The sequence below is a fragment of the Cheilinus undulatus genome, linkage group 21 (assembly GCF_018320785.1).
Source record: "Cheilinus undulatus linkage group 21, ASM1832078v1, whole genome shotgun sequence".
Taxonomy (NCBI): domain Eukaryota; kingdom Metazoa; phylum Chordata; class Actinopteri; order Labriformes; family Labridae; genus Cheilinus; species Cheilinus undulatus.
In genome coordinates this window covers 14,962,064-14,985,512 of record NC_054885.1, presented here as the reverse complement: position 1 = coordinate 14,985,512, position 23,449 = coordinate 14,962,064, and the positions used below count along the sequence as shown (strand labels likewise).

Sequence of the window (23,449 nt, the reverse complement as noted above, 5' to 3'; positions counted from 1 at the left end):
GGACAAAAGTTCTTGGCAACGCCTGTTGATTATTGAATTCAGGTGTTTTAATCAGACCTCTAGCCACAGGTGTATAAAATCAAGCACCTTATAACAATCAGAGATAGAGCACACACATCAGTGGATAGGGAGCAGGATCCAAAAGCAGCCTAGAGGACTAGGAGAGAAGGTCCACACACCAAAGAGCACCCGTATCAGGCTAATAAAAAAACTGATATGGGAGCTCTTTGGTGTGCGGACCTTCTCTCCTAGTCTATAATCAGGCACCCAGCCATACAGTCTCTATTTGCAAAACAGTTGAAACAAAATGGGTCGTTTCAAAGAGCTCAGTGAATTCAAGCGTGGTACTGTGATGGATGCCACAGTTTGTGAAATTTCCTCCCAGCTGGATATTCCACAATTGACTAAAAGTGATATTAGAAAGTGGAAGTGTTTAGGAGGAAGACCATGTAAAATCACAGCACAGGGTCAACAACTGCTAAGGTTCACGGTGTGTAAAAGTCTGCAACACAATGCCAAAACTTCAGAGCGTCATTGAATGACTTTTAATGGCCGAGCAGCCGCATGCAAGCTTCACGTTGCCAAGTCCAATACCAAAGACCAAATGGAGTCGTCTGGCACTGGACTGTGGATCACTGAAAATGTGTTCTGTGGAGTGATGAACCAGCTTTCTGTTTGGCAGACAAATGGGCACATTTGGGTTTGGCAGATGCCGGGAGAACGTTATCTGCATTGTACAAACTGTGAAGTTTGGTGGAGGAGGGATACTGGTATGGGGCTGTTTTTCAGGATTTGAGCTAGACCCCTTATCTCCAGTGAAGGGCAATCTTAATGCTACAGCAGACCAAGACATTTTGGACAATGCTATGCTTCCAACTTTGTGGCAACACTTTAGGGAAAGCCTTTTTCTGTTTGTTTATGACTGTACCCCAGTGCACAAAGCAAGGACTATAAAGACATCATTTGATGAGTTTGGTGTGGAGGAACTTGACTGGCCCACACAGAGCCCTGACCTTAACCCTATCAAGCTCCTTTTGGACGAAATGGAGTGGAGATTGCGACCCAGGCCTTCTCATCCGACATCAGTGCCTGACCTCATAATTGATCTACAGAACAAATGGGCACAAATTCCCACAGAAACACTCCAAAATCTTGTGGGAAGCCTTCCAACCAACTCCATGTAAAAGTACATGCATTTAAGTACAATGCATTACAGTCACTATTAGTGTAATAGTCTAACAGCGAAATACTTTTTCCTTTTTATGTAACTTCTTGTCACTGTTTTTGTTACCTTTTTTAAAACTACAGTTCAGTGTGATGCTACTTACATCCCCAGTTGAAGACAATAGCAGCAGTGATGATGGCAATCCCACCCAAGATAGAGACAACAGACAGAATCATGGCGTTGCGGCCTAGACGTCGAGCTCCGTCGATGTTTCCTTGCTGCAGACTGTTCCGGGACTAAACAGCAGAGAAAGGATTGTATGGGTAAATTATCAAAACTCAAACCTGCGTCTACTTTATTGAATTAGAAAAGAGAGTTTAGAAAAAAATAGTCTGATGTTTGGTATAATATATACCAGATTAGATTTAGTTGATCAATTCATGACTTTGAGACTTGCATATCCTAATTTTCTTTAATGTCTTATCAAAAGCCACAGTCTAAAGTCATACCATCACAGAGAAGGTGAGGGCTACTATGTTGATGGGCCACAGTGGGCAGAAGCAGGATAGGATGGCCAGGATCAAGTAGTCCCTTGGTTTGGACCCATCCACAGTGGCCTCTGTGATTGCACTGGGCTGGCGGGTGAGGGAGGGCCTGGGTGAGCCCCCTGCCACCGAGCCGGACCGGCTGCCCAAACCAGGCCGACCGTTAGCATGGCCACCGGGCTTGGCATGCAGTTTGGGCGACACAGAGGACACTGTGGGAGAGGAGTCGACCCTCACAGGGCCGATGCCGTTGCCTGGGAGAGAAGTTAGCAGAGGAGATATATTAGTAAAAACCAGGGAGTTCGAAGATGATGGATTACGATGTTTATGATGTGATGAGGTTTTTATGGAAATGAATTAAAGGTAGGGCACAGTTACACGGCACATTGTCTTACTCAATTCCAAGTTATGCCAATGTAACATTCATTCAAACATTCTGTCACTACTACTGAAAAAGAAGAAAATAAAGAGGAAGAAGGAGAGTAGAAGAAGGAAACATTGGAGGTAGAGCAGAGATAGATGATGGATGGTGGTCATGGAGGGTCATGCATAATTTCAGTACAGGTGTATTTACTGGTCTCCATGTTGTCATTGATCACTGTAAGGAGGTCCATGTCTTTGCCCCCTCCTGTTTGACCGCCATCAGGAGCTTCTGTGGTTGAGGGCGGGGCTTCTTGCTCACCACTGACTGGTTGCGAGGTCACAGCAGCGTTTTGGGCCTCTGCGTCCTGCTGCTGGTGTTGCTGCTGAGATTCCTCCATGCTGTTGGACGGCTGGCTGGCGGTGGGACTGTTTGCCATCAGACGGTGACGATAGAGTGAAGGGTTGGAGAGGGGCTTGGGGCAGGGTTCACTCTGAAATTAGTTAAAAGATACCCTGTTTGAGTTTATCTGGATCAGCTGTTGGGAATGAGCCAAAGATAGCTTTAGTGTCACGTTGATGGAGCTGAATGAGAAACCCAGGGTGTAACACCAGTATAAACTTACAAAACTGGTCCCTATCAGTGGTTTACAAGAACATATAGTGTTTTTCAAACATTATAAGTGTTTATTGACGTGTAGAGGGCATTTAACTGATGTGGGGTTTTTGTATTGCTGATGTCAACACTTGCACTGTTGGCTGGTTTCATCAATAGAACTGCATCAGATTCAAAGAGACCAAGAAAAGCAGCCATTTCAGCTTTAAAACTATTGTGTTTCGTTGCTAACCTAAACTTTAAGACAGCACAATTTGAAGCTTTGATTTAACCCTTCGGGATTGTTTTAAAATTAGTCATACTCAAGCTGCTAAGTGCAAAAAATGTGTTTTTCATATTGCAGCTATAAAAGTATTATACACTAATATTTTATTCTTTCATCGTGTTATTTTTTCACCTACAGCAGACCTTATTATTGATGTCAAATATTCATTATTTTTTAAAGATTTTATCTGCCAGTTTTTTGTCATGATGATATTATGTTATTCGATGAAAATTAATTATTTCCAACATCCTACATGCAAAGTATTTTTTTTGGTATTGACTGGAATATGTCAGAGATTAGCAGCAACATTGGTTATTATGCATTTCTATTTTTTGTGCAATGTCACATACTCCCTCTCATACTGCTAAGTGCAAAAAAATGTGCTTCTCATATAAGGATAGCTTCTCATATTTAATCTACTTTTAATGAGCTAATTTTTCCAACTACAGCTAACCCAAAAATTGATATCACATATTCATTCATTTTTGAATATTTTAACCCTTTGAATGCCATTTTTTGGTCATGATGCCAACATGTTTTTCAATGAAAAAAACAAAAACAGAAATCAAATTATTTTCAATATACCACATGCAAAGTATTTTTTTGTGTGTTGAATTATTACAGCCTGGCCTATGTCAATAATTAGAAGCAGCATTGACTTTTATGCACTATCACTAAATATATATATATATATATAATTATCAAAAAATGAAGAATTAAAAGTGTTTTAAGATAGATAGATAGATAGATAGATAGATAGATAGATAGCATTTATTGTCATTGTACAGGAATATACAACAAAATTGTAGCAGCTGTGGTGTTACCACACATAAAAATAAATAAGATAAAGTCTTAAAAATCTTTAAAAAGGGAGTTAAAAAGCATATATACAAGAAATACAAAAGGTGCAAAAGGTACAACAGTGCACAGCCTCCCTTTAGGGTTACCAGAGCAGAGAAAATGACTGAAGACTCCAACTTTGATGATGCACTTCTTCTGATCCAACTAAACATCTGTGTTACAGAGAGTTAAAGACCCTCATATCTTGTTACTCTGCCAAGTAAAGAGAAAACGTTAAAGCGTTTAACAGTGACATATATCCCTTTTCCACCATGCAACACAGTCTCGTGTGGTCTAAATGAAATATCTGTGCTGTGTTTTGTTCAAAATATAATATAGATCAAGCACCAGAGGAGGTTTTGACCCTGTATAAACATGCTTTTAACTGCCTTTCTCAGAACCCTCTGTTTTGGCTTGTTTCTCAATGTATGCAAATGAGATCCTTCTCAACGTGCCCCTCTCCTCCTTATGGTGTACCAACGTCAATGCAGCTGTGCACTCCCCCTGCTGTGGGTAAAGTTCTACGGGTGGAGATACCAGGTAAGGGGTAAGTATTATTATAATGGCTCACTGTGATGTCACAATGAGCACAGGTTCTAAAATACTGACAGATTTTCTGACATAGGAAGACCCCAAACAAAATTCAGATTTTTCAAGATTGCACATTTTGTGGGTTGGTAGCTATTCCAGATAGGCCCATTTCCGTGTTTCTCACTGGCAAGTCCATCTTGCAAAGCTCCCATCTGAACTGGTTGGGCCCTGTTAGAAAGTGACAGGACCAATCAGCGATGAGGGGGAGTTCTTTCAGGCGCGGCAGAGTCGTGACATAGGCAAGCAGCAACAAGAGGCCAGTGCAATTATGGTGTAAGACATTACTGTGGATGCTCCTAAAGCGCCAGTTTTATCAGAAATTGACCACATTTTTTTGTTAAAAGAAGAACAAAGAACAGCATTGAGCTGTTTTCTTTTCAAAAACAACAAAAGTCGTGTACTGACATGTCTACAGTTGCCGTTTTTCGCATTTTGCAGTTCTGTATGGAGTTCACTCCTCAGTAGCGCCTACGTCATGTGTTTTGTTGCTCTGATTGGCCCGTAAAGATGTGACAGACAGAACGTTCATCCAGTCACACTCCAAGATTTTTTCAAATCCTCTGCCCTTCCCAAACGCTTAGTATCTAAAGTTTTCCAGATGCATGTGTGAAACAAATCCATCTGGCATGTCAGGTTACCAGATACCCCCAAAATACTCAAATTGTTCATGATAAGTCACCTTTATATCAGAAACGCAACTGTATTTTTGTACCAATGACATATTGTTTGATCAGTCTTCATCATAATAGCCATAATCAGAATTCAGAAGAAAAATCTAAATGGAAAAAGAAAAATGGAAATAAAAAAATTCAGGCCTCATGATGCATATTCGGCTATGTAGGGCCTACTTTGTGTGGAAAAAGAAGGTTGTTTTGAATATTTGTATTGTGTTTTTTTAGATTAGAAATTTGTTTTTGAATTATAATTTTGAATTTATTATGAAGTTTTTAAATGGTCACAAAAAATCCATGACATCATGTTCAAGGTTTTCCCTTTTTTTCTGTGCCACTCTGCACAAATTTCATATTCATTTCATATTCATATTTGAAAGTTTATTTTTGTACCTTGTCACATCATTCCATCTCTCCATGCTTTGGGTATGAATGTCCTGGACAAAATGTGAGATCAGCCATTTGATCACTGAACAGCAAATCTACAGCAGTCACCACTCTCAAAAAGCTGTCTCAGTCTATCTTTTGCTCAACATAGGAACAGACAGAGAGGTGGAGCAGAGGCGAGTATTAAGCCTCCTAACAGACTGTGCAGGCCTTAATGTGTAACTCATATCCTTAAGACAAAGACTGATGAGTTATAACCCCCCACCCACAAGTCTTGACCTATTACTGTTCATTAGATGTTCCCACCTGCTCCTGCCCTAAAACAAAAATTCTGTGTTGACATGGATCTGTGCTGGTTTTGGTGTTGCAAACGATTTCATGTATCATGATATATGTTATCGTTGCATTGTATCATTCTTGCATTTTTTTTTACAGTGGGAAACTGATGCACTGTAGTTTGATCTTATTCATCTGAGAGTTTTCATTCAATAATCCTGCATCCTACATCTCTGTTGATTGTTACTTTATTGGTTTATTCCCTTTATTTCAGAACTGCCAGATTATGAAAATCTCGTCAGGAGATGTGAGAGAATATTAAAACTGCTGCACAATAATGCTGAAGCATTATTAGATTTCACAGATGCTTCTATTATGTCCCTGAAGTTGAGCTGAAAATAAAAAGAACACAAAAACAAGGACATGTAGAGTTTAGGGACTCCTAAATCAACAAAAGATGCATTTCTCAGGAACTAAAGACACGCTGAAATGACTTCGGTCCAACTTTTAACACCACGTTATGGACTTCAAGGTAGCAGAAAGGCTAAACAGAGGGGCCAATATAGCCAAGAAGGGTGCTACATTCATACAGCCAACAGGGGCCCTGCCTTCATACAGCCAATAGGGGTACTACTTTGATATGGCAACCAGTGGCACTACTTTCATATATTCAATAGGGGCACTACCTCCATACATCCAATAGGGGGAGCTACTTTCATACAGCCAATAGGGGGAACTACTTTCATACAGCCAATAGGGGGAGCTACTTTCATACAGCCAATAGTGGGAATTACTTTCATACATCTAATAGAGGGAGCTACTTTCATACAGCCAATAGAGGGAGCTACTTTCATACAGCCAATAGGGGGAACTACTTTCATACAGCCAGTAAGGGGAACTACTTTCATACAGCCAATAGGGGGAGCTACTTTCATACAGCCAATAGTGGGAATTACTTTCATACATCTAATAGGGGGAGCTACTTTCATACATCCAATAGAGGGAGCTACTTTCATACAGCCAATAGAGGGAGCTACTTACATACAGCCAATAGGGGGAACTACTTTCATACAGCCAGTAGGGGGAATTACTTTCATACAGCCAATATGAGCCCTACAGTTAAAGCCCAAAACACACTGGTGCTGTCTGACGCACATTCAAACGATTGCCCCTGTTTTACTCCATGAGCAAACCCACACTAGTGTCCAGGCACACCTAGATGCGATGCACTGCAGCTCTTTATGCCACTGCTCTATTGCCAGTAAAACTGACCTTGGTTGTTGGAGAGGAAAAAAATGTTTTAAACAGCTGCTCTCTTTGAGAGCACAGAAGAAGAAACTTTGTGCCATGTTCCATTTGAGCTGTAGAGTAAGTGGGAGGCCTTATCAGGGGCTTTTTTTTTTTTTGGCACTTATCTAGTGAGGTGGGAAGGTGAACCCTGAGCAGGTTCTCACGTCTGGTATCGAGTGCCTGGTCCAGCAGTGGCTGGTAGGGAGTTTGACCAGTACATGCACTTTCACTACAGCCAATGGAGGACTTAGCAACGTCCCCCCACCACCCAAACTCTGCTGAAGTTTAGCTTTCCTTTACTTTAAATGCAGAGTACAAACTAACAGACATTTGTACATTTATCACATGAATATGAGGGAACTTTTCAGAAAGCTTAATATTTTTCCCCCACCACAGGCGTGCTTAAGAGTAACAGTGTTATTTAACAATCATATCCCTCTACCTCTTATGTTCATGAACTAAATTTTCTTTGATTTGTGTCACTTCTTCTGAAAACCAACAGCCTCTGTCAGAGGATCACTGATCTATGTGTCATTCAGTATATTAAGTAAGCCTGTCAGTAGGCTGCTGTCAGTAGGCCGCTGGTTAAAGTATGAAGAGTTCTTCAGAGTAGTCAGGGGAGTTACAGGCTAAAATCAAGAGCACGAACACTGTGATTGTCAAAGAGAAGAAAAAGAAGAAGAAAGTTTTTGTAACCTGGAGCAGAGTATAAATATAACAGAAGTGACGCGTGTGGGTTGATGAGGTTGCTCCTTGCTGCCAGCTGCTGAGGTTTCTGGCTCTGGGTCTGATGTGTAGGTGGACGTGAGCTCAGGCTGTTTGTTTGAAGTCCTGTAGGTCACTGATGGAGTTTATTTAGACTCGTACGTCACTGACTGCCTCTTTAAAGCAGAAACATCGTGAAGTAAACATTAATCAGCAACAGTGAAACTGTGGAGGGATGTAAATCTGTCAGTCATTACACTGAAAATGACTTAAATTATACTTCTAGTGTTTTAACCATGATAAATAACTTTGAAGCTGTGTTGGAAGTCAAATGGAATTAAATTTAATGAAGGGTTGTACTTTCTCATGAATCAAGATTTGTGAGCTTCACCGCACTGAAGAATTGTTTTTACTGTAGCACATCAATCTTTTAATCTTATACTGTGTCCTGACATCATGGGAGAGTCATATATCACTTTACATCAAGCAGCAGTGGACGCTGCATTAAAAATTTAGTTCTCTTCCCTGTAAAGGTTAGTTTTACCCTTGAGCAGTATGACATCTAATGCTTTTATTTTGAATGTGGAAAAAAGGAAGTGTGGTGCTCTGCGTTTAGACGAGGCTTTAACAGCTGTGAGATGAAGTGTTTTGCCTCCATGTTGACACAAGTCGGTGTAAAACATTTCAAACGTGGATATAGATACTGTTAATCAAAAATCTTTGCTGTCATTCAATACTCAATCAGTTTTGTGTTTCTGTTTCAGTTTCATATCAGCATGAACGTCAAAGGATGAAACAGAAATGGTTTGTTGCATTGTGGAGTTTTGTGCTACATCGTTCTGACACTAATACCAAACAGTCAAATATGGATGGTTTTATTGCTTCTTACATCACATACTGTAAGGACATCCTATTACAGCTTGAGTTACACTAAGGAAACACAATCATGTGGTATTTTTCTTGATCTCTCTACAACATTTGATAGTGTTAATCATGACATTTTAATAGCAGAACTGTACAAATATGGATTTCATGACAATGTTTTGTAGTGGCTCAGTAATTATGTATATAAGAAACCAGTATGCCAACATTAATGGTATAGAATCTAAGAGAGCATTGACACAGTTCGGGGTAACACAAGGTTCCATTTGAGTACCATTAATGTTCCTTATCTTTATAAAGATTATTGCAGTAGTATCCAATAATATCCATTATTATGTGCAGATGACACGGACTTACTCATCTTTGTTACTTATGCATTCTCCTTTCACTCATTAATCTGCTGGTCTGGTTAAGAATGCTACAAGGAGCCTCATTCGTCAACTGAGCTGTCAATCATGACACTGCATCTGCTCTTTATTTCATCAAATTACTTTTAACAACTAAATATCTTGGAAAAATAAAAGACCTTAGACGTGAATCATTATGGTATGAACTAACTATAATAGTGAAAATGCTGTTGGAAAAAATGTCTTTTTACATGTGTTTTTGATTTCTTAGTTTAATTATTGACCCATCTGTTAACATAGAGGAGGCGGGGTTTATGATATAACCTGCAGCCATTCAGTAGTGGGGGCCTGAAGTGTTTTGGCTTCACTCCCAGGCAGCTGTTGCTCTGTCCATCTTAAGAAACAGTCTCTACAGGGATGTCTGCTGTCACCCCTTTTATTTAAACCGCCACTATGTACTGTGTGTTTTTAAACACATTAATATAAATGGAATAAAATCAGGGGACACTGGACAGCTAATAGCCCTATACGCAGATGACTTTCTTCTTTTTTGCTCAAACCTACCACAAACCTAATACTTTCGGCACATTTTCAGGATAAGAAAGAAACAATCATAAATCTGTAATAATGTTTTAAGTAGAAAGGAAAGGCTCAACCCACAAAACATGGATCCCTTACCTAGGTGTTTAAACCCCTCCACTATCACTAAAGCTGTACCAACCAACTATAACCGGCTCACAAATGCAGTTTTGCAGCTTAAAAATAGATAGAATAAACTATCCAAGCAATACTGTTCTCCCACAAACCCTCTTTCTTCCAAACATGAGAAATAATCCTGGGGGAGGATGAACAATGAGCTACAGCATCCCAGAGTCAGCCCCCTCTTTTCCAGTTTCATCTGGAACAACAGGCGTCCACAAACATACCACATGAACTACTTCTCAGATTTCTTTCCCCTTTTTTTTCAAACATAGTGCCATAAAAAAGTATTTTCCCTCCTCCTGATTTCTTATTTTTTGAATATTTGTCACACTTGAATGTTTCAATCATCAAAAATGTTTTATACAAGACAAAGATTACCCCAATAAACTGAAAATGCAGTTTTTAAAATCATAAGGGAAAAGCCATCCAAACCCACTTGGCCCTGCGTGAAAAAGTAATTGCCCCCCACTCCAATGTTAAATCATGGATTATTTTTGATTTACCACATTTTTTGGAAAGAGTTCAGTTTCACTCGTCACAGCCAGGCCTAATTCCTGAATCAAGAAATCCCTTAGATAGAACCTGTCTGACGGTGAAGTAGGCTAAAGATCTCCAAAAGCAAGAAATTCAAAAACAGATGAGAAACAAACTTACTGACATCTATCAGTCTGGAAAGGGTTACAAAGCCATTTCTAAGGCTTTAGGACTCCAACAAACCACAGTGAGAGCCATTATCCACAAATGGAGAAAACTTGAAACAGTGGTGAACCTTCCCAGGAGTGTCCGGCCTGCCAAAATTACTCCAAGAGCGCATTGAGGACTCATCCAGGAGGTCAGAGAAGAATCCAGAGCAACATCTTTAGACCTGCAGGTCACCCAGGACTTTGGGCCTTGTCCACATGGAGACAAAAATATTATATTTCCATTTCGTTTTAAAAAAAACTTTGTCTGTAAACACAGAGCCGTTTCAGGAAATGTCTGCATGAACATGGAACCACTTAAAACGACTGTAAACACTGTAGTATATATGCCAAGCCTGTAGGTGGCACTGTAACTCTGCCAGTGAACATTCATATAAAGAGCACAAAACGCCGATATGACCAACAACTTTTCATCTCCATCTCCATCTCATCCATGTGGATGGGGCCTCATTTACGGTTAGTGTTCATGATTGAACAGTAAGACAGAGACTGTCCAAAGACTTCTGGGGAAATATTCTGCAGTTGTTGCTGCCAAGAGTGGCACAACCAGTCGTTAGATTTAGGGGGCAATTACTTTCTCACATAAGGCCGGGAAGGTTTAGATGAAGATGCTGTATCCAAGCTAAAATATCTAATATTTTGATGTATTTTTTAACCTCATTTCCACTCAAGTTTCTAAAGGCACAAACTGAACAGCCACAAAACCGTACAGTACAAGAGGAATTCTTCTGATCGTGGGAGGTATTAAAGCAAAACCCAGAAAATGAGGCCAGATTGGTACAGATTTTAAATGTTTGACCCTAATTTTAAAACAGTTAACTGTTTTATTCTCTTTGATTATAATAAGTAAGCGTTATGCATTGGGGCGTATCATTTTCTTGCAGCAGTTATTTAACTGCCAACCTAATTTCTTCCTTTTGTCTTATTTTGAGCCCATTCTGAAGAATGACTGTAACTTTTTCCTCCGCCATCCTCAATCTGTCGGACATAAATAAACATTCCCGTGATCTTGTTTGATAAGAACTTCTTTTCTCTGCAGTGTAGATGTTGGATCTTTGTGGCAGAGCCTCATTGATCTCAGCTACGAGCAGCTTCTTAAAGAGCAGATTTGGGGAGAAGGCTTCGACTGCAGTACCCTCACACTGAACGCTGTAATGACCTGCCAGGACTCGATTGATGACTTGTATTGCCCCCCCCCCACCCTGAGGAGTGAACAATGCGGTGCTGCGTCCCTCTCTAAAAGCTGACAAACGCAGTCTTTTCTTACAGAGTTACACTCTGTGTTAGCGTTGCAGCAGCGGGCCGAGGGGCTCAGAGCTGCAGTGTAATTTAAAACATGTTACAAGATACAAGTGTTCTTCAAAGGACCTCTGCAGAAACCTGTGAATGAGCCACGTGTTTCACAGCATCAACTTCCTGTTAGAGATCAGCAGAGACATCCATCACTTTCAGGCGATAGTGAAAAAAATATCTGCATATCTAATCATCAGCATAATTTAATCAACAGCTCACTCTTATCTCCCTGATCACTGCACCTCAACCCACCTCCTCTTTCAAGCTCTGTCTTCAGACTTTTCTCTGTCTTTCTACCTCCTCTTGTGTAGTCTTATTGTTCCTTTTCATGTCTAATTTTGGCACCAGGAATAGTTGCTTTTGTTTGTGGGGGCCATTAGGGACCATATGTAAGGGTAGGTAGTATCAGCATTGTCACCATGTACTCAGCCTGGGACTGTTGAAGGTGGTGGTACTGTTTGGCCATCACTATACCGGATAAATGTGCTGTCATAATATTTTGAATCAAACAGCCACAATTTTTTTTCTGAACTGGGTCTTTCAGTCAGTTCATGGATTCAAATCTAAGCCCCCTCTTACTTTCATCACACACCAAAGTCCTCCAAGACAGTCTGGCTGCAGATTACAGCTCTCACACGTTGCCCTCTCAGACCGCTACTGGGAAGCCTGCCTCTGTCAGACACACATGCTGAAACTCTCTAATAAAATCAGATTAAACTTCTGTCCAGGGCAAAGGTTAATTAAGGGTCAGGATGCCAAAAGTAAAAAACACTAATGTGAAAACCTGATTATAAAATGTTTGATAAAGCCAACTTCAGTCTGCTTCAAAAAAAAAAACCCTCCGTAACGCAGCCGACATTACCAAAGCTAAAGCTAATAAAGCTACATTAGCTTCATAGAAGCTTCATGTAGCTTATATAGTTAAATTTGAATGCAAACACAGCTATGTAAGCTTAACAAGCTATGTAGATAATAGATTTATGTAGCTAAATTTGAACACAAAGCTATGTTTACTACATAAGTTACATAGACAATGTAGCTACATTGATAATGTAGCTACATAGCTTAATTTGAAAGGTATGTTTGAAAGCTACTTTTTATAGGTATGTTAGCAACATAAACTATGTAGATAATGAAGCTATGTGGCTAAATTTGAGCAAAACAAAGCTTGCTAGCTATATAAGCTACATAGATAATGTAGCTACATATCGAAATTTGAAAGCAAACAAAGATATGTAAGCTAAATAAGCTACGTAGATAATGGGCTTATGCAGCTAAATTTGAAAGCAAACAAAGCTATGCTAGCTACATAGATAATGTAGTTAAATTGATAATGTAGCTAGGTAGCTAGATGTAAAAGCAAAACAAAGCTGTTAGCTACATAAGATACGTACATAGATAATGAAGCTACATAGCTAAATTTGAAAGCACACAGAGTTATGCAGGCTACTTAAGCTATGTAGAAAATGTAGCTACATAGATAAATATAAATGTAATTAAGTTATTCAGCTAAAGCTAATGTGTCTACAATAGCATACGTACAAATATTTATGACATTCCTAGTGAGCTATGTTTTAGCTTTAGCTAAAACTAGCAAAGCTAAAGTAAGCCACCTCTAACACAGGTCTACAGGTGCATCTAAAAAATTAGAATATCATGAAAAAGTTCAATATTTTTTGTCACTCTTTTCTGAAAGTGAAACCAGTATATATTATATAGACTTGTTAAACATAGAGTGAAATATTTTAAACCTTAATTTCTTGAAATGTTGATGATTATGGCTTTCAGATAAGACAACCCAAAATTCAGTGTCTCAAAAAATTTGAATATTACATAAGATCAATATAAAAAGGATGTTTTAAACAGAAGTTTCAGGCTTCCGAAAAGTATGTTCATTTCTATGCCTTCAATACTCAGTTGGGCCTCCTTTTGTATGAATTACTGCATCAGTGTGGCGTGGCTTGGAGGCGATCAGCCTGTGGCACTGTTCAGGTGTAATGGAAGCCCATGTTGCTTTGATAGTGGCCTTCAGGTCATCTGCATTGTTGGGTCTGGTGTCTCTCATCTTCCTCTTGACAATACCCCATAGATTCTCTATGGGGTTCAGGTCAGGCCAGTTTGCTGGCTTGAAATATTTCACTCTATGTCTAACAAGTCTATATAATATATGGGTTTCACTTTCAGAAAAGAGTGACAAAAAACATTGAACTTTTCATGATATTCAATTTTTTTTTTTGATGTACCTGTATATAATTCAATCTTGAATCAGTCCTCTGACTTTTCTTTCTGTTTTATTTATGAAATGTTGATTTATCTGTATGTTAATGCAATGTGGTTATTTCATGAATGTAACAGCCAGAAATTGTTTATAAATTAAGTAGAATTTTAAAACAAATTCTCAAACTGGAAATATGTTGTATCATCTGAGAGCAGGTGTGACACAAGCAAAGAAGGAGCAGAAGGAAAGGTGAGGAGAGAAAAGATAGGCCATCATGGCTGAGCTGCAGAAACATGAATGAGATAATTCAGCAGAACGGTAGCTTCCATGCTTCCTCATGCAGCAGTCTTTGATGATACATCAGGCGTTTCCACACAAACAATAAACATTTCATGTCTGTCAAAGCAGCACGGTCACGGTGCCATGGACTTTTAGAGCTATGAAAGTGAAACACATTTTTCTGGCTTTGAAAACTGCTGGAAATATTTCAGGTACTGAAAATACTCAACTAAAATGTCATAAATGACAATGGAGTGGACATTTTAAAAATCCACATATCGTACCTTTAATAAAAAAAAGGCAGGCATTATTAAAGGGGTTGGGGTCTTTTGCTCCCACAGCAATTAACCTGCGGTTTCTTTCTTTCTTTTCTCACTCAGAGACAGCATCGGCTGCATCGAGCTGCCTTGGACACTTAGGAGGCAGTAGGGGAAATTAGTTGGAACCATTAAAGCCATCAGGCTCTGTTGTTTTTACTCTGCTGCAGCAGCGTAATGACTCCATACTTTGATAATGTTTATTTCATGCCAGAGATGGACGATCATTAAGCTGCTGATTCAGATCTGCCATTAAATACTGGGTGTAAGTCGGTGCAGTTTGGAGTGTAGATGCAGACTCTCAGAGTCCAGTCATGGAGGGAGGGACAAATCTAGTATCTGGGGCTGTTTGTAAAAGAGGACACAGCCTTAGCCTTTATCTTCAAGTCTGAGAATACAGCTAATGTTCAAGCCCCGCCCTCATAAAATGTCAGTTTAACACGATTGCATGGAAGTCTTTGAAACAATTACTCTACTTATCTCTTGAGGTTTCTCATTTAAAGTCATAATCATTAGTTTCAAGTCTCCTTCAGCGCAAAATGATGTTTGTTATGAAAATAATGATCCTATCCACAGTAAATAAGATAAAAGCTGGGAATGCTATCTCAGAAAAACTAAATATTACACTGCACCCAGAAAAATGTCTTATTCAGCATTTGGTTGATGTAAAAGACTTAATATTTCACAAACTAATAGTCTTTGTGTATTTCAAATAGTCAATGGGGCTTATGCATCATGGTCATTTTTTTATTTAAAGATTTATTTTAGGAGTTTTATGTCTTTATGTAAACATGATGATGGATAGAGTAGAAAAGGAGCCACAGACAAGATTTGAACCCAGGCCATTCACTTTAAGTACATGAAGCATGTGGACAGAACCACTAGGCCAAATCCCATAGACCCACATGTTATTCACAATAGAACATAAACAACAAATCAGATGTTGAAACTGGGACATTTTACCATTTCATGAAAAAATAACACATCTGGGTTTAAAAGGAGCATTTTAGTGAGGCAGAGTCTTTCAGAAGTAAAGATGGGCAGAGGTTCAACAATCTACAAAACCCTGTGTCTTAAAGTTGAGGAACAATCTCATAAAAATGTTCTTCAATGTCAAATTGTGAAGACTTAATTATCCCACCATCTACAGTACATAATATCATCAAAAGATTCAGAAAATCTGGAGAAATCTGCAATCTCTACGTGCAGGGGACAAGGCTGAAGGCCAATGTTGGATCCTCAGTCAGCACTCCCTCAGGCTGACTCTGTACTGGAAAGCACTGCAAGGGCTCAGAGACACTTCCAGAAATTATTATCTGATGACTGTTCACTGTGCCATCCATAACACAAGTTAAAGGTATATCATGCCAAGAAGAAGCCAGGAGAAGATCCAGAAATCTGCCGTCCACTCTGGGCAAAAGCTCATTTAAAATGGACTGAGACAAAATTGAAAACTGTGGTACTGCGGTCAGACAAATGGTATGGGGTTGCATTAGAGTCTATTGCGTGGGCAGTTTACACATCTGGACAAGCACTATAAATGCTGAACAGTATGAAGAAGTAAAACATATGCCCCCATCCAGGAAAGGCCTTGCATTTCTGCAAAACAGTGTTAAACCACATAGTGCATGTATCACAGCAGCATGGCTTCACTGTAGGAGAGTCCAGGTGCTGAAGTGGCCTGCCTGCAGTCCTGATCTTTCGCCAAGAGAAAACATTTGTCCAACATAAAATCCAGCAAAGAAGACCCAGGACTTTTGAGCAGCAAGAATCCTACATCAAACAGGAATGGGACAGCATTTCTCTCCCAGGACCCAAGAAACGGATATCCTCACTTCCCAGATGTTTACAGACTGATGTTAAAAGAAGATGTGATGCCACAGAATGGTTAACACTGCCCTGTCCCTACTTTTTTGACATGTGATGCTGCTGTCATAATCAAAATGGGTTTATCAGATTTGCAAATCATTGCATTCTGTTTTTATTTATATTTTCCACATCGCTATAACTTTTTTTGAATGCCGTTGTAGAATAGTTAGAATCACCTTTTAAAATTCTTCCATGATCATCAGAATCTTCACAGTAAAGTAAGTATAAAACTTTTTAACTTGTGTCATATGAATGAAGTAAATGGTTCAATAGTAACCACTACAATAGCGTTCAAACTGATTTTTTAAAGCTTAGGCAGAGTACTCGGTGTGATGACTTTAAATGTTGCTGGTTAAATATTTTGCTGCTGCATTCAGATTGACCAACATAGAAATAAAGCAGCATATAGCAGAGGTAGATATTCAGCCTCCTCAGATCTGTTTTAGCCCAAAAATCAATTTTCATTTCTTGTTGGTGGAGCTGCACATGGACACTTCTTCCACATGTAGAAAGAATTCATTTTGTTGAGTCTCAGCATTTTAAGAGTCGCTGAATGCCTCGTTAGATTCACAGGGTGAACCAATATGCTATTGAAGCCTATTTTAATCCAGCTTTTCGTGTTTCTGCTACCAACCCTGTCAAAACAGGAAAAGTTTGACTTTCTGCTCATGCTTAAGAATGTAACGAGTGCTGTTGTAGTGGACGGCTTTATATTTAAGTTATTAATCTGGCCCTTTAGTGTTCATTAATGGACTTGGCAAAAAGACATGGACACCTGTGCATAATTCAGTCTATTTGATCACCTCTGTAAACTACAACCGCAGCAGAAAAGATCCAGTTTGACAAACACCTCAATGACCGTGTCCACAAAGCACTGAACATGCTTTAACATCTGTAATGGTATTTACTGCTGCTCTCTCATGTGCCTGATGATTTGTCTGCTCTCTGTGTATTTATATTCAGTTGTCGTCACACAGCAGCAGATTTCTGCGACCAGAGGCTGTGATGCTGCGCATGCTGCTGCAGCGTGTGAAGCAGCATCGATTACTAAAACAAAGCACAAAGTGGCACCAACTGTTCCAAAAGCCGCTGTTTACTGAAATCAAACAGATGCTTTAAATAAATACCTTGTTGTAGGAAATGACAAAGAGTTTATCTCTGTTATTTGAAATCTTTTGAGGAAAGAAGACAAGTTTATCTGCTTTTTCAGTTTTCTCGCTGCAGCGGGAACATGACAGCTTTTCTGTTCAGTTGAAATATAACAGCCATGCATCATTTTTACAGCTACTTCTACTTTTGAATACTGTTTAAAACATGTGAATTAAGGCTTTATTCATATTATCATTATTCTATCTCTATACTCCTACTCTTAAGCATCTAGTGTGTTTACTGTGGCAATAAACACGATCATGATGTGTTTTGTTTGTTCATTAATTTGCTGAAATGTGCAAAAAGACAGTTTTGATTCTAAATGTGAGACACAAATCAGCAAAATGAATTCATGGTGTAAATGCTGCAACAACAACAAAATAAACTGATATGTATTTTTTTTTATATTCCACATGTTTTTATGCATGTAGAAGCTGGACAAAGCAATTGCACCATGTTTTTTAAAATATGTTTTTATAAATATGTTTGCAGGTTTCTAAGATGAATGCCTTTATCACTGGGCAGATTTTGAAAGTTTTTTTTCCTCTACCTAAAACCAAGGAGCTGATTTAGGAGAATACTTTACATAGTAACAGTGTTTGTCCACTTTACAATGCTGCAACTATAAAATAAATAGATAAATAGATATTCTCAAAGACTGAAGATCTATCTCTGTAGCAACTCTATAAAACTACATTTAAGTTGGAAACAAAAAATTCTGTGACTCCAGCTATGTTCTGAAAAGTGGAACTAAGTTATTCAAATAAATCAGACACAAAGCTCCAGATTTCAATGAGATTAGATGAATGCACTATTTTTTATTTTAAGATTAAGGAGTTGAGCTTAAAGTTCCTGTGAGCAGTTTTGAACTGGTTATGAAACAGACTGAAATGAATACTGAAGCCTCCCATACCAGGCTGCCTGTAGAGGAGGGTGGGGATGGATTTCTTGGGCCCAGCTGCATGGGGACCCGTTAAGTTAAGACAGACTTGGTCCTTACTAAATTTAAGCAATGAAAGCCAATTTCTCCAATCTAATTTGATATATCGCTGCTTGTTATAAAATATAACCCCTTCTTCTGTGAATGTAAGTAATGCAACTGTCCTCCAGCCAGTTGAATTTTTTTGGGGGGGGGGGCATTTTTGTGCCTTTATTAGATAGAGGAGGACAGTGGATAGAGTCGGAAACAGGGTCAAGAGTGGGGGAGAGACATGCGGTGAAGGGCCTCAGGCTGGATTCGAACCCGGGCCGCCCGCGTACATGAGGAGCGCCTTTAACCACTAGGCTGCCTGCTCCCTGAGCCAGTTGAATTTGACTATAAAACCTGGTATTAACTGTGCAATCTTGGGCTGTCCCAGGCGATAGATGACCAATAGTGGCAATATCTTTAGTCGTGGCACTAATATTGGGGTCCTACGTCGCACTGAGACAGGTTGACAGATGGCCTGGGATAAAATTTTGACAGTGTCAGAAATTTAGGATCAGCATCTCAAAATTTTTGGCTGCTGCTACAACCTACGTCAACTAACCAGCCAATGGGAATGCAGCAAGAAATGACGTAACGGTTAACCTGACTCTGGCACCAACAAACAGACAAGTTAGCATTAGAATAGACACAATGCAAAAAAGCAGAAGTTTGCAGGATTCCAACAAGGAGAAAAATCTTGATCTCAGATATTTTTCTAAACAATTACAACAGCTTTGTTGTTGCTTTGCGTCATTATTACCATTTACTTTTATGTCTTGTATTGGTGTATGTCCTATCTGGGATTCAGCTGCGTTTATTTGGAGTTCATCGTTCACTCTACACACATCCAACCTGTCGTATGAGATTCATGTGGCACACTGAAGCATACCAGAAACTTATAAGACTGCTAGAAACGCACAGTCTATAAGAGGCTTTAGGTCAGTAACACTTGGATAGTCAAACATGAACATAAAAGTCAGGGTTCCAAAAAAGAAGGGACGCCACAGCATTTGATCCCAACATTAAGTTGTCAACCAGTTTTTTTCAGTAAGCTCTAAAAGCTTACCAGAACCAGGCTAAAGAAGTGGATGTGAGCAAAGATGCTAGCGCTTGTATTTATATCACTGAATCACATTTTTAAAGGCTTTTATTTATTTATTTATTTATTTTTTGTGGCTCCAAGATTACACATTTGGAAGGGCCCATGCTACTTTTGCTGGGCCTGTTAATATCAAAAGTTAAAAGTGTTTCTCCTCTGTACAGGCTACCTTTTCTTTTTCGAGAAACACCCAAGATCTTTCTCTGAAATGTTTAGCCTATGACAGCCCTTTGTTTACACATGGACAACTCTCAAGTCATTAATTCATTTATGAATTGGTGCAAGTAAATAATGCAAAAATGCAATGCCCAATGCAAAAAATATTATCACCTTTGACCCATGCAAACATTTGCTAAACACTTTTCTTTAATGTGGGAAAATCTTTTTGATGGCTAAGATGAACTATTCTTTATTTACTCTGAAAGTGGGGAGAAAGTTAATGGAAAAAAGCAGCGCACACAGTCTGTTTGAGTGTGTATCATTAGTAACATTTTGTGTTTTTAAGACAATTCTAAGAAGACCAGATCAGACAGAGACACTACACTTCCTCCTGTCCCTACTTTTTTGGGTTTCTGCGGTGTCATTTAGAAACAGTTATGAAATCACACGTGATTCTCTCAGCAGATGCAGCTTTCTCTGTGTCTTTCATGGATGAGAAACATGACGTGTGAGTGTGAATGCTTTCGTTTTACAAACCTGGGTAGCTTCAAATTTTATGACCTCAAACATGAAAGCTGTATAATTCTTATGTGCTTAGCATGTTTTAAAGCAGGATCTATATTTAAGATATTAAATGACATTTCACAATCAGATATGAATCAATAAAAGTCCAAGTGAGTAGTCTATAATCTCCCAATCATTTTGGGTGGACCAATTGGACAAGTGGGTGGCCCAGGCCCTACAGAACCACCTATAGCACTGTGGCTGGGCCCAGACATTTCTGTGGGTGAGTCTCCTTCCTATAATAAACAAAAACAAATAAGACCCTCAGAATTCTGATTTGCTATTACTGATCATTTTATTCTTGAATGTCAAAAAACAGTCACATGGTAGGCGTTAGACGACATGATTAACAACATGCTGCAGAAATTGACTTTCATTTAATCTATTCATTGCTAACATTGTTGAAATACAATAGGATGTACTACATAGCTCAGTTAGCCACATAGCTTATGTAAGCTATGTAGCTTAGGTAGCTATGTAAGCTATGTACGCTGTTAAACCCATGTAAGCTTTGTAAAAATGTAGCTGCTTCAAGAGCTAAGCTTTAGCCACATTAGTTACGTAAGCTATTTAGCTACTTTATCTACATAGCTTAAGCAGCTAATATAGCTACATTCTACATTTGCTGCGTTAGAATGGTTTCGGCCCCCAGAAAGAATATTACACAGGCCTCCCTTAACTGCCTAGCCGAGCAACAAATGTTGCATAATTTTTAAAAAAAATATAATGCATTTTAATGTATTTTTGAAGCATAATTTCCCCATTTATGAGCAATACTTTTTCTTTGGTTGAACTGAATTTACTTGCATTATTTTGCAGTGCTGGACTATACCATTTGGACATTTTTAAGGGAAGAGCAGAGGCCCCCCAGTATTTATTTTACTCTATTTATTACAAATTTCAGACTGTTGACTGACTCATTTTGTCCCTTTTGATTCAATAATGACACTAATTACTAAGAAAAAATTTATAAAAACACACTTTTCATTGCAGGCTCCCCAAGGGCCCCTCCCTACTGTGGGCCCGGGTAATCAGTACCCTTTTTCCCCCCTGTGCTACGCCCCTGGTGAGGGGCCAGCAGTCTGCAGTCAGACCCCTGTCAACAAAAAGTTTCTCATGGGAGCTTAAAGCCAAAAGGCTTTGAATTTGTTCTGTTTGTTTTTTAAACTAATTAAATATGCTTTTGTGTGTATCCTGTTCTAAAACACATAATATGTAAAATCCCACTGCCAGGGGTCGTCTAGTACAGACCAGTACTGCTCAGCCCTGCCCATCTCCACCGTTCATTTCTTGTTTTGAATTGAAGACTGAAGTTCAATAAGTATGGCACCTCATAAGACGCACTCACTAAACAAGAGAACAAATGTTTGTTTCACTCACAAATCTCATCATGAGGGGAAAATGTACTGAAAAGTGCACTTCAGGGTTCAGGCTGGAAGTGGTCCCAGAGTAAACATGCACTCTGGTGTTTCTCCCAGCATGAATGTGGAAGTGAATTTTTTAGGACATTTGTTCCACATTAGGAGAAATTTCTGAATGAAAACAAAGCATCTGTTTTCTGTTTGGTTTGGTGATACACTTTTTGAAGTGCTGTTTTATTGAACGAACATATCAATTTTTAAAATTGATATTGATATTTCAATACAAAAATTTGTACATACTGTATCTTTAATTTTTCTTTTCTCTGATGTTGCTAAAAGTTGATAAGTCAAAGATTCAGACTTGATCTGACAATGAGGTATCATTATCATTAACCTAGATTTGCAGGTCATTACTACATCATCACCATCATCACCAGCAGCAGAGTCAGCTTTGTACTGAGCCCAGAGAAATCTCTAAGGCTTTTAAACTCTGGACAACATTTCATAATTTTACTTTGGCTGGAACAGATAGAGGAAACATTGGCTATCTTTGTTCCTTTTTCTTGTTATTTTCTTGTCCGTGTTTTTTGTCCATGGCTCTAATCTTCATCCCGCTGCCCTGTCCACACAAGCAGCCATGTTTCTGTATCTTCACACTTCAACCCACAATAAAAGAACAGACCAGCTTTAGTTTTCTTCTGGCTGTAACACAAAGTCATACATCTATCTTTCTGAGGCATCAAATTAAAATCCATGTGAGCATTTCCACAAATCCTGATTCTTGAAACATGTCAATACTTCCTAGTCCTTCCTCTGGTATGCTTCATAATTGAGTACTCTTTGTCACTTTATCATGTTTTTTTTTTAATCATGTTTCCCACAGAGCTAGGATGTGAGCAGAAGAAGCAGTGAGCCTAACTACAGTAACTGGTGTCTCATGGGGGTGGTGATAAAAATCCAAAAGCTCCAACATGACCAAATAATTCCTGTTAATGTCAGGAAATGATACAAGAATAATAAACTACATCTGACTGAGCAGCAAATATTTCAAACTGTGCTACACCACAAAAACAACACAAATCCAATCACACTGTAATACATAATTTACAGATTTCACAGACTGTACAAATGCACCAAATGCAGACAAAAGCAGAGAAAAAGAGTGATGCAGGCTGAGCAAAAGAGAGCCGACACACCCACTGAGAAAGTGAAGCAAGAGCAGCACAAGTTTCACACACCCAGCATGGGAAAAAGATGTTTTTTTTTTTCTTTACCTGGTCCTAATCTACAGGGAGCTTCAGGCTGATGTTCATGGTGTCTCTGCAGGAGGTACAATCCAGTGGTGCAGATGCAGCAACAGAACTGAAAAAATATAAACAAAGGATTCTGAGTTAAAAAGCTTGTAGATCTTTTTTTAAGAAGGCGGAAGAGCTCTAAAGCCTGTTCTAGTCTTATTTAATGATGCTCTTAAGGTTTCAGATGGAGCACAGTGGTGGGATATCGCTGCAGCAGCTCTCAGTCTGTTCCACTGCAAGAGGTAAAAGGAAAGGGAGGGGTGCTGTAATGTGTGTGTTTGTGTGCGTGTGCGTGCTGGAGGCTGTACTTTCACTACAGTAGCTCCATCCTCCAGCAGTGTGAAACCAGCTGAAATTACTCACACTTCTTTTGTCATTCTTTCAAAATAAAGGTTTAGTGTGTGGAGCATAATTGGAGAACTAGTTGGATCTTTAAACAAGGTAAAGGTACAAACATCAATTTATAAAATCATTCTGCTACAAGTAAAGAATGCAAATTTAGGCAGAGTAGTAAAAAGGCCTAAGCGTGGTGGATG

The 23,449-nt window shown here is 39.0% G+C and overlaps 1 protein-coding gene across 2 annotated transcripts in view; it reads right to left on the bottom strand.

Moving 5' to 3' along the window:
* LOC121529239 (trafficking regulator of GLUT4 1) overlaps positions 1–23,131 on the bottom strand; it is a 30,527-nt gene extending 7,396 nt beyond the window's left edge. For both annotated transcript variants that reach the window (XM_041817013.1, XM_041817014.1), the window contains exons 1-4: positions 22,893–23,131; positions 2,285–2,564; positions 1,675–1,964; positions 1,329–1,461 (exon numbers count right to left, since the gene is read on the bottom strand). In XM_041817013.1, coding sequence (XP_041672947.1) covers positions 1,329–1,461; positions 1,675–1,964; positions 2,285–2,510 — 649 coding nt within the window. In that variant the 5' untranslated portion in view covers positions 2,511–2,564; positions 22,893–23,131. The remainder of the gene's footprint in view (positions 1–1,328; positions 1,462–1,674; positions 1,965–2,284; positions 2,565–22,892) is intronic.
* Between the last annotated feature and the right edge of the window lie 318 nt (positions 23,132–23,449).